This window comes from Apteryx rowi, unplaced genomic scaffold (genome assembly GCF_003343035.1).
Source record: "Apteryx rowi isolate R43461 unplaced genomic scaffold, aptRow1 scaffold_51, whole genome shotgun sequence".
Lineage (NCBI taxonomy): Eukaryota > Metazoa > Chordata > Aves > Apterygiformes > Apterygidae > Apteryx > Apteryx rowi.
The window spans coordinates 3,194,511-3,206,590 of NW_020450772.1; the positions used below are offsets into that span (position 1 = coordinate 3,194,511).

The 12,080-nt window shown below is 39.8% G+C and overlaps 1 protein-coding gene across 8 annotated transcripts in view; it reads left to right on the top strand.

Annotated features, from left to right (window-relative positions):
• LIMS2 (LIM zinc finger domain containing 2) overlaps positions 1-12,080 on the top strand; it is a 54,951-nt gene that overhangs the window by 1,982 nt on the left and 40,889 nt on the right. For 2 of the 8 annotated variants that reach the window (XR_003255816.1, XM_026080046.1), the window contains exon 1: positions 7,537-7,604. The exons of 1 other annotated variant lie outside the window; for it this stretch is intronic. Coding sequence is in view for 4 of the 7 variants with exons in the window: in XM_026080046.1 (XP_025935831.1) it covers positions 7,549-7,604 (56 nt within the window). In the remaining 3 variants the exon portion in view is untranslated. Of the gene's footprint in view, positions 1-6; positions 26-74; positions 1,337-7,536; positions 7,605-12,080 lie in introns of those variants that run through there. 5 more of the 8 variants (XR_003255815.1, XM_026080042.1, XM_026080043.1 and 2 more) reach the window with 4 other exon arrangements.

Sequence of the window (12,080 nt, forward strand, 5' to 3'; positions counted from 1 at the left end):
GGGGGCGAGCCGCCATGACGGGCAGGTAAGGCGGGACGGGGGGTCGGGGCAGCCCCCGGTTGCCGCGGGGGGCGGGAACGGGGGCTCCGCCGGGAGCTTCAGGCCCAGGGGGCGGCGGGTCGGAAGCGGCCGCGGGGGAAGAGCAGAGCCGGGCCGCTGCGCCGAGCCCTTCCTCTCCGCGGGGACGCGCTGCGGGCGGCGGGAGGACCAGACTCGGAGCTGGGACCGTGCCTGGCAGCGGCCGGGCCCCCCCCGCGGCGCGGCGTGGCCGGGCGCTGCCCTCCTGTCTGTCCCGCGTGCTGCGCCTCCAGCCCCCTCTTCGTGGGGCTGGCCTCGGGGGGACGCCTTCCGAGAGCTGCTCAAAACCCTGGGTAAATCTTGAGCTTGATTCTCCTCCTGCGCTGACGCTGGGGAACTCTGCAGAGTCACCTAACTGATGTGAAAGACAAAAGCAGTGGGGAAAGCGTTCGCTGCTGTCTTGAGGGTTTGAACAAATGTTTAATGTCTCTCACACTCGTTTCCACATCTGTAGAATAAAATACAGAAGTTTTAAAGCTGTTTGTGAAAATAAGCTTGTTTTTATAAGATGTCTTGAAGAAAAGCACGACAAAGAAATATGAAAATTAATAGGGTACCTTTTCTAGGATAGCCTTCCTCCTGAATACTGCTATCTTTATCCTAATCTCAAAGCATCATTCTTCATGACTAGAAACTCAGATCTGGAGAACTTTGTAAATAATTTTTTTTTCTTCTTTGTATAAAGTTTTCAGACTTGGATTATGCTGCTTCTTACCGGTATTCAATACTCAACATGTTTTGTGGGTTGTTAGGTACAATAATATGCTGAATAATTGTTACATCCCCACCTAAGATTTGAATGTTCTTTTATTTTTGCTGTCTCTGATGACAAGTTGATGTTGGTAGATGGTTTTGCTTACTCTTAACACTTCTGGTTTTCACCACGTACTTTTTGATTAAATGGTCTTCTCTATCTTAATGGTCCCTTTTTGTTCTTCAGGCCTGTGAGATGGATGCATATTTATCAGTGTACATTCATTTCCATACAACTACAAGACTCAGAGTCTTAAATGTTCACAGCTCATGGGTACCAATGCAGTTCCTGCATGCGGACAAGCAGTGGGAGACCAGAGAAGAATTTCTGACTCTATGAACCCAGCTTGTTCTATTCCTATAGATCCAGAGTGTAGTACTATTTAGAATAAAATATTTCACTTCAGGTGAAATCACTCGGCTACAGAGGAGAGTGGGAAATCACTGAGGACAGTAATCCTTGTGCCCCTCTTTCCTGTGCTTCCTTGGAAACCTGCCTTTTAAGGTACAACCCTGTATTCAGTAAGAAGCTCTGATACAAAGCATGACACATGGTGGAACATTCCAAAGTAGCTGAGACACTGTGGAGTGTGCAGTCCTCCAAAATAATACAGGATTTCTCTCCCCTTTCCCTCGAATGCACTTCAGAGGGTTGTTAAAATAAGAAGGCCTTGGCTTTTAGCATTTGAAAAGTGAATTGCATAAATGCAGGTGATCTGTTATTTAATGTTTTCAGAAAGGTTTATCCTGGCAAATTTGTCAACTATGAAAATTTCTAAATTTCTGTCTGCCATGGAACAGTTAATCATTCTGTCCTGGTGACTATCAGAGACAAAGATTTATCATAGCTGTAATGCAACTGGCTTTTTCCTCAGTAATAGTATAATCCATTTAGGGTAGCTGCCAGCAAAACAAAATCTGTACTTGGTTTTCAGTATTTATGAAACACTGGCATTGCTCAGCCCTTGCAAGACCGATACCGTTTGACAAGCACCATGTTTAGTATTGTTTTCAGGATGGGGCTGATTCTTAAGTCATTAGGAAGAAATCACCATTGAGAACATACTTCCTTAGACCTTCCTATAGGTCACTGTACTGAATTATGGCCAAAAGTTGGTTGATGTTTGTTACGTGGTAGTTTTTAAAATCTGCCAGCATTATGTAAGATACAGGAATTCAGGGCTTCAAGAAGGGGATGTGGAATATGCGCGTAATGTCTCTCTGGTCTTGAAACTCTTCACATATAGATGTGAATGATCTTGTTCTGTTAAAAATGTTAAAGAGAGGAAGATTGGAGAATGTGCACTGCTGACACGTTATTCTTTTTCACCTAACCTGTCTGGTCAAATGAGAACACAAAAGGACTCGCTTCTAGGTACTATGATTAGTGATGTCTTAATAGTAATTAAGATGGATGGAAAATCATTTTCAAGTGTCCTGTCCCTTTCAGTTGCGGAGGGTATCTCCTGAGCTTAAATAGCTGCAGTAATTTGATTTACTGAGTTTTAGCATTAGGGAAAACATAATTCCAGAAAATGCAAAGGAAGATGTGTACTTCTGTGTATTCATAGTGTAAAATTATTAGATATAGGTGACCATTTCGCAAATGAAATCTAAATACTAAATGTATCACATTATGAGTTTACATTGTTACAATGTGAGGATTGTGTTTTGTTAGAGAAAAGTGGTAAGTAGATACATGGAAATTTGCAAATAATGATTCTGACTGCCATACCTTGACTGAGCTATTTTATTTCTCTATACCTTGACTGTAAAGTGGCTGTTGTAGTCCTTAACTTTCAAGAGTAGCCTGTAGTTTAAAGGCATGCTATTAACTTTTTTAAAAATCACCTTTTTATTTGAACATACCTGTTCCAACTAATATCCAAAGATAATAAAACAGAAAGAAGTTAGTAAAATATATATGGAGGAATATTTCTCTAAGTTTAATGTTGCTTAACTGCATTTGGAAATGAACGCTCTCTAAAAAGGTAATGTGTTAAAAATTAATGTGCTTCTAAGCACTCTTTATATATTTAGCAAAACTGAGAAATATAATTTATGTGATTTTGGTGCCTTTAGAAGTTTACCACAGTACTTCCTTATAATGAATAAATAAAGACCATTTCTATACTTGCATTTGATGCACTTTTTCCAACACCTCGTTTTCATTTTTGGCTTTTTTGCTACTGTGTGTTGCCCTTTTTTCTTTCCTGGTTGTGAAGGACTCATTCCCAAGAAAGCAGAACCATGAACTACCAGTGGAAAAAAAAAAAAAAATCCTGTCAAATGCCCAAAGTAGAAATAAAACAGAGTAGAAGATAATTACTTTTAAGACTTTACTGCTGTGGTGTTGCTTAGAAAACAAAAGGTAAAGAGTGCCTGTGTTGTTTTACATTGCCTTTAGAAGTTACTGTAAAGATGATACAAAGCCTAAGGAAAAAAGTTCCCTAAGTGCACATTTCAGGGTATTATTTTTGTAAGAGATCTTTGTCATCACTATATTTGGCCTAAYTGGGATCTGGATACGCCTATGTACTTCCTGCAGTCAACAAAAGAAGAACAGCTGCATTTACAGATATGCTTATTGATTGTTCCTAATCCAGTTGAGGTAAGAAATAAGAATATTTTATTTTCCATGAAAGTATTAGGCCAGTATCTGACTATAGGCTTTTTAATTTGGGAGAGGAGCTGCTGATGTGCATGCGGTCCATTTTACAAAGTAACTGCAAGTAAAATGGTTTGAAGGATGATGGGGAAGATGGAGTATAAAGGTTGATAATAGGAAGAAAGGTTCTTGGTGCAGACAAGAAGCTATATGCATCAACCTAACAGATGTCTCATCTGCCTGAGTTATGAGCAGCTACTTCTGCTCTTCTGGGTTAAAGAATGTGTTTTCAGTCTTACTACTTTTCCATCTAAATCTGCTCTCTGAGATTCTGTAGATTAACTTACTGGAAGGTCCTTAGTAGTAGTCTGTTCTGAGGACATGGAGGTGCTTCTCATAGGGGAACTACTAATGAATGCTCAGAAGAAGTCTGGCTGCTTTCTGCTCTGCTTTGGCTCAGAAAGTAACCTGCTGTAAGAGTCTGGCATCAGCCCTGTCTCTTAAGAGTGATCTGCCAAGAGGGAAAAGAAAACCGTGCACTTGCACTCTTTATCTGCGAGGCAGCGAGAGGAGTGTGAGCGAGCTTGTATGTGTTTTGAGGGATGGGAAGATAGGGTGGTTATTGTTTTGGTATTTTTCCTTCCAATCCCTTCGTCTTGTTTTTTGAAGACGAAATTCATACTTCTCTGTGGAAGATCAGTTATTTGGAAACCAATGAAACTGTGTCATATGAGCCAGAAAAGTGAAAGCTGGGCATTTGAGGGAGAAGGAGATTTTTAGCCAGACTGCTTAAGGTTAAGGGTGATGTAATGTTTTGGTGATTTGATATTTTGCTTTGTATTAAAGGCAAAAAGCTAATATTTATTTTAAACTGTTTTGTTGATAGGGTGGCCAGAGCTGAAATATCTAATATTAAGGTTAAATGGTCAGCAAAAATCCCCAATTTGGAGGATGTTTTTGTTCTTGTTCTCCTTTTATTCATGTCATAAAGTAGACATGAATAAAGGGCAAATGCGGTTGGGACAGAATGATACTGGCAGGTTGACATCAGTATCCAAACTGAACTCCCAACAGAACGTAGGGTGAATCGCAGATGTTGCGGTTACTGATTTCTAGTTTTTGAAATATGACGTTCTCTATTTGTGCCTGTTCTGCTGAATCCCAGTAAACCCTCTATTTCCATTTAAAGGACAGATAGGATCTCTGCTGGTTAACACTCATCTAATAGTTGTGAAATCATCACTTTTACTGCTCTCACTTTTTTTCCCCTATAGCTTGCCAAATTTAGTCATGGAATATATAATATTTCACTATTGTGCTACAAAAATCCTCTGTTTCTATAATTTAGTATAAAATAATTAGTCTGTAATGACTCTCAAGTTGGTTTTCGTCTGTGGTACTGATCAGATGACACTGATTCAGCTGTTCCCATCGTCCTCCACCCCCTTCCCTTTGTTCTCTTAAAAACTGACTTCTGTATTCTCAAATTTTTACTCTTTTTACCCCCCACCCTGAGCCATTTGTGCGGTGTGATCCTCTTTCTCTCTCACAGGGGTGGGTGGAGAGGAGGAGTGGCAGAAAGGGGAACTCCTGTTCGAAAGCCCCATTCAGTTCCCGGCAGAGAAAGAGCTCTGGAGGCTGGAATGCGCCAAGTATGTTCATTTTCTCTGCTTCCTGACCCTCCGCAGCATGCGGCTTTTGCAGACTGGAGTGTGTCTGGAGAGTAAAAGTCTATATGTTTTTGTTTCTTGGAGTGTGCTTTATCCAAATGGAAGGAATAGTTCTGTTGATTGCAGTATCCTTAATACATTGCCTGATGCAGCAGCCTGCAGGGAACCAACTTACAGCTGCCAGGATCAGATACTGATCTGCAGTAAACTAAAGTGTTGTCAAGAGATCTGGTATCTTTTTTGCTTTTCTGTATTTCTCTGTTGCTTTGATCAGTGTCTTACTGATTTAAGTGGATTAATTATGTGAAGACTGAGGTTTTTTTATTATTTGTTTTTAATCTCACCTCCTGGATGATGGAATTTATAAAGATATATTATGCAAGTCTAACACAGAATGAAGTGCTGAAGTAGACTCCTAGCGTGCTGGCTTAAATAGGTAACTACTAGTGGGATACAGGAAAGAGGCCGTCTGATCCTTAAGACTGTAAAAGAATGTTAGATGAAGAAACAATGCTTGAGCAGGAGTCTATCCATCCTGCTTTAGCGCTTCTGAAGTGTAAAGGAAACTCCCCAAAGGAAGGTGACTCATAGAAATATCATTATTGCTGGTGGTGTCTCCAGTTGTCTTTCTGCACTCCCCTTCACAGTGGCACCGGGTGCCATGGCCGGCCTGAGGCTTCAGGGGCTGGCATCCTCCAAACTTTATCAACGCCGGCAGGATCGGCTCAGTGGCACAGGGTCGCTCCTGAGCAACAGGACAGATACAGCAGCTGGGATACATGGGTATGTCTCCGAGAGGAAGGGAATGGTATCGTTGAAGCATTTGCCAAGATTTGTTCATTTTTGGCTTTTTCTTTTTTATTTAAATGGAGCTTGACTGCGCACAGCCAGACAGGGTGAAGTCTGTTTATTTTCATTTCCAAGTAGCGTATGAAGGAAAGGACTTCCCTGACAAGGAAGCTTTCTGTTCTTAACAATAACAGGAAAGCAACCATGGAGAACCTTTCCCATTTTGAAGGACTGTACAAGATTCTTCAGACCCAACATTACTGCTAGTCTTGTTAATGGTGAAGTATTTATGTACTGTGGGAATAAAGAAATAGAGTGAAATGCAGTAGTTTTCCAGAATGCTGGTTGGATTTTGCTGTCTCTTGATCTTTAGGGTTCAGTAGTGCATTTCTCCATCTGTACTGTTAATAACAGGCTAGCTGATTTTTAGCTGTCATAAATAACTCCAGTGTGCCAGAAAATTAAGCTTCTAGTGTAGCTGCTTTTTGAGATTACTTAGGATGTGTCAAACAATGCTGCTTAAGTCTCTCCCCAGACAATTCTATTGCTTGATTTGAGCATTACTTTTTCTATGCTTCTGATTAAAATTTTAATTTTCTTCTCAGTTTTCACTGAAGTTAATTTTGGGCAGGAGAGAAATTAACAGGAATTAAATAAAACTTAATTTATTGTGTTTTGGGAGAATTCTGAGCAGCAGTGTGGGCTGCAAAGTCTGAGTCCCTGGGAAGAGCAGTGAGCATGCAGGAGAGAGATTTCCTAGCAGTCTGAGGCTTTGAGTTTTAGTCTCCTCTTAGCTGGAGGAAGACCTGGTGCTCGCTCGTAATTCAGCAATTGGGCTGGCTTCTCAGTTTGAACCCTGGATCCCTCACTAGAACTCCCACCTTCACACTCCTCCCGAGTCTTTCCTTTTTACCCTCTACCTTTTAGATAGTGGGTGAGTTCTCAATTTTTCCTATACAAAGTTGTGGGTGTATGAGAAGTTAGCATGGAGAGGAGTAAGAGGATAGTGAAAGAAATGTCARTGCCACTGAGAGGAGAGTATGCTGTTCAGGAAGAGTGAGAAGCATTATAAGGGGCTGGTGAGAGACGAGAAAATAAGCATCAAAAAATGGTGAAGGAACATAACAGTGACACTTAACAGAAAAGCAGAGTGTGAACTGAAGATGAGAAGCATGAGGAGATAAATGCTTGGGCATAGTCATCTTACATTTTCAAAATGTAATTTGCTTTCAGCTGTTTAACTGTTTAACTGTAACATGTAAAACTCATCTCTGCAGAGAGAAGGTAAAGGCACAATTTTTTTCTGTGTTAGCTGTGTACCTGCTCTCTGAATTTGTAAACATGACAGRTATTTTTTAAGCCTTGATTTTTAAAATCGGAGTTAAAAACACTATCTTAAGTAGAYGTAACTTAATGGAGGAGGAAAGCTCTTTTCTGAACAGTCATGTATGAAGTACTGTCAGCACTATACTAGTATAGCTTTGCAAGGGAGCTACGTTATTTCCAGTTTGCCTTCTATATCAGCTAGATTTAGGAGCTGGAGCTTGGTGTTTGGAAAATGCTTATCTGTGAGAGGTCTCCCTTTTTAAACTTACACTGTTAAGCGTTCTCTGTGAAGCTGCTGGAGGAGATGATCTGGGCTGTGCTGACATGTGTGCTGACAGTGATAGTTCTCCAGGCGTACTGCGCTGGACTTGGGCACTTCAGTAAGTCGCAGTCTGGGAAGACTGAAGTGTGGCTGGGAGCTAGCTCTGAAGCCGAGCACATCTAGAGTTACAGAGGTGGTGTTAGGTGGGGGAAACCTCAGGTGCTGATACTGTGTTGTGTTGGAGCAGACTGGCTGCATATTTTATATTGCTGTGGCGACACATGTACTTGCATATAAACTATATGCTGGCAGAATTTTTAATAAGGCCAGGCAGGATGGAAAGAAAAAACTTTTGCAGGTGCCAGAGTGATTTAGGGGGGAAATCTCTAGATATGTAAATTGAATATTTTCACATTGTAGTTCCTGAAGCAAAGAAAACATAAAGCCGCTTATTAAGGCTTCTTATTCAACAGATGGCAAAACCGAAGATTATAATCTGCTATGGAATTTTGCCTCCTGAGTGACTTGTATTTTATCCACAGTTTTTGAGCTACAGATAACTTTTGCTTCTACCTCAAAAGGTCCTGATAGTTTACATCCCTTCTTCAGGCAGAYGACTGGAATCCAAAAGCAGTGTTGTTACCAGTTGATGATAATTGTGAACACATTTGGGAATGATCTGTCTTATCAGTACCGGTAAACAACATCACAACGCAGATGTTTTAGCCCCTTTCAGATAATGGAGTGAGAGYGAGAGAAACACTTGTCTATTTGATAGAAATAGACATAGAAATGGTACATGCTTGAAAATCGAAGGCTATTTTTGGTGTCAGATGTATAATCTGTTTAAAACGTGTACACTTCTTGTTGATGTTTTCCCAGGTTGAGTGCACACTCTGCTAAATGTGTGTCRTCTTAAGTAATCATTGATGATAATATTGGAAATAAGCATTGCAGTCGGTTGAAAGGGAGTGCTGAATACCTGTTGCATAGGATGTTTTTCTGTGTGACTGCCAATGGGCTTTCATTGTTGCTGCTGCTGCTGGTTTCAGACATCTCCATGAGGGCTGTTGCCCCTGCACGCTAACCATGCAGACGTTGTACRCTGCTCTCAGCTGGAGCCTGTGAAGGAGTGGAATCTTTTTTACACCTCTGGCTCCCACAGATAGCAAATGGCTGTAGCTGGTAGGCCAAGGAGTGATGAGGAACTATAAACACTTTTCTCCATATTGTGCCTATAAAGCTGCATTTGTATGTTTTCCTTAATTTCCATTATCCTTGGAKAGTAAATGAAAAGTAAATGTGCTTACTTCTTTCAGAACTTGAGGGCTACATAGTCAAGGGAGATATGCTGAAAGAAACAATATTAACTTGTTGTTTAGCCAACTAAAAACTATTTAAATATGAAGTAAATGGAAAATACCATGCAAGCAGAAGGAGAAATTAAACTATGCRCATAGTATTATCAAATGCACAAGAAATCATACACTGACCAAATAGGATTTTTTTTCTCTGACATTTTATAAGAAGTTTAATAAAATTGCATGCTTTAATAACAAGTTTTAAAAATTATATAACCTGATAACGTCCCTTAAAACAAAGTTGAACCACTTTGAGAAAGCTTTCCAGAAAAAAAAGTGAGTTCAAGTGAAGAGATCTTGGAAAAATGGTAGGGGTAGTTGGCAGATATCTTTCAGTAGAAATTCATGAAATAATACACTTCCTCTTTCTTTTTTTCCTTTGTGTTGGTCATTATCTGTGAAATGAATCATAGTCCAGTATTGTTCCAGAAAGATATATATATATATTTTAAAATCTTTGTCAATGTTAAGGACTTAAAGCCATACACCCTTAACCATACTACAGGGTAGGTGGGAACCCCTCTCCAGAAGTGCTCTGATTTTTATCTTGGCTACTGGGAGTTAAGATATGCACAAGCCACGGTAGCTTTCTAGGTTATTGACTTTTCACTATCTTATACATATGTGTGTGYRCACACACATATATATATATACTACAAGTGACTATGTAAATCCTATTATATTGTGTTATTTTGTCTAAACAATAGTTTCTACTGGTGGACCATATAAGAATAAGATGTTTAATATACCAAATATATCTGAAACTACTATTTGTAGAAGGTAAATCCATATTGACTTTAGTGATATAAGGTGCAATGCTTTCAAATATTTCTACAGCAACTGTACCAGTGGCACAAAATAAGTCTCCTAATTAACTTCTACTCATATAAAGAATGTTGTTTTTTTCAGCTTGAGAGCAATGCTGATACTTTATAATAAATAGTTCTGAGAAGCCAAAGCATGAGGAACCCACTCCTAATTGTAATGGTAAATAATCTATTTATGTAAATTAAATATTTTAACAAAGACTATTAGTTAAAGTTATGGCATATAATGGAGAGAGATTGGAAAACGTGKTGTTCAAGCACTGGTATTTTGTTGGGTTTGCGCAGGACTGGAGAACTTCAGGATGTTTTGCTAGTTGTATTTTAATAGCCTTTCCTGTCTTTGTGTCATCAGCTTATTGTTAAAACAGAGGGGGATTTTGTATTTTACTGCATTTCATGCAAAAGATTACTAATTAGAATGCAAGTARCACTCCGTATTTGGGACTGTCCTTTGTGGGGAAGACTTGTATCTAAATATCTTATGGTTGACACAGTAGGCAGTCTTTCATGGTCATTATGAGCACGACCACCAAGAGGATGGTTTTGGTCTCACTCTTCCTCTCCCTGTGCTGCTGGCACAAGTGTTTGTGGAATCTGGTAGACTGGATCATAGAACTGCTCTGAATTAACMCTGTCCTCCCTCCCCCTTCCAGCCTCGGTGAATTTTAACAGTGATCCAGGTGAATGAATGCTTGCTCTGGCGGAAGGAAAAGGGCACATGGGTGTGTAGTTTTGGGAGATTATGAAACTGTAGCATATATGAAAGCAAAAGTCTGAAATGAATGTAAAGTCGTGCCTTTAGAGCAATGCTGAAGTGTCAAATTTTAGTTTGAGTGCAAAAGAGTAAAATGTCTTAAATAAAAATGGGTGCAAAGCCAYGCATGAAAAGACAGCGGAGAGGTAAAACTCAAGCTATGATTACCAAAGATTCACTGCTGCTGGTTCATGTTATAGAGAACACTAGGTCGGGGCCCCTATATGATTTAGTTGTCTCCTGTTCAGCTGTCCCCAACAAACTTTAGCTGTGATACAGCTGAGGCAGAGAACARTCATTTTATAAATACAAGCAGCAGCAGCATAACTATTTGTAAAATAGAAGGTGCCTGAACGGAAAGTTGACACTCCCCAAGCAGCTGCAAATTCACAGCTTCTCTAGAGGAAGGGAGGGGACAGCAGAGAAGGCAAGTGGGTTTTGCCTGGAAATACTTGACCATCTGAGCTTTTCTGTGTATTAGGAAGACAGTCCTGAGGATGCCTGTTGCATCAAAGATCATCTCTGTAGCTTTCCAGCTGCTCTTCATTCAACTGTGCTCTAGCACTGAGTATTTAGCACATGAAACTAGGTGAAAACTGGAACTTGAACCTTTTTTATGCAATTGTCTCATCTTATAAAACCGTAGCGTTTTGGTTCCAAAGACCTCAGTGGTGAACATCTATTTGGTTTGGTAGATGATACATTGTACTTTATTGTAATATGTTCTTATTTTCTTGACCATCTGTTTGCCAGCTTGCCCTGGAACATTTAATCATAAGAATTTTTTCTCTTTTTTGAATCCCACTTCTGAGACCTGCCTCAGAGCAGGTTTGCTGGCCAGCTGGTAATGACGAAGAGTGCTCTTATAGTCGATTAGCTTTGTTTCTAGCTGGTTGGAGTTGAATCCATTGTCACTGTCCTCCTACTTGGGAACAAAAGTTTTGGGCTGAAAGCTGGAGTACAGATTCTCTGTGCTAATGTGAGCAGCATTACTAATTGACCACTTGCTTGAGTGCGTGATAGGCATTTTGTACCTTTAYGTGTGTTTAGACTGTGTAATTTTGTGTACAGATTTTTCGTATAAATTTTTTCCCAAACTAGTAGTTTCTCTCATGTATGATTAACAAGTCWCAATTACTAGCTCATTTGCAGTACGGCATTTCTTGGACAACTCAGGCTGTATCACAGTCATCTTTCTTATAACCTTTATGGAAATCTTGTCTGCATCAACCAAGTTCTTCTAGCTCAAACATATTTTGTTTTCCATTTCCAAATCTTGGAAGTCTTTGTACTATACTTTTTAGCAAAATTGTTACTGACATTTTATTATGCATCACAGCCTTTTTGTTATAACGGTACTGGAATGTCTTGAATAAACTTCTGTAGCTAGGAGTTGGATCTTTTGCATCGTTGTGTACATGCTTTGTGCATAAGAGTAAATAAACTCTTGGGACTCCTGACATTTTCCTGCTCTAACAGGTGGGWGAGGCAAATGAATTTTCTGAGTTACACATTAAATCCAGAGTTGTACTTTCTGCTAACAGAAGAAAGTGAGAACATAGAATATTAGCGCTTTTGACTTTCATTGGCAATTTTAACTTCCTAATAGACTTTGTATTGTATAGAAGTTAAGGTTTGCTGTTGGGTTATTC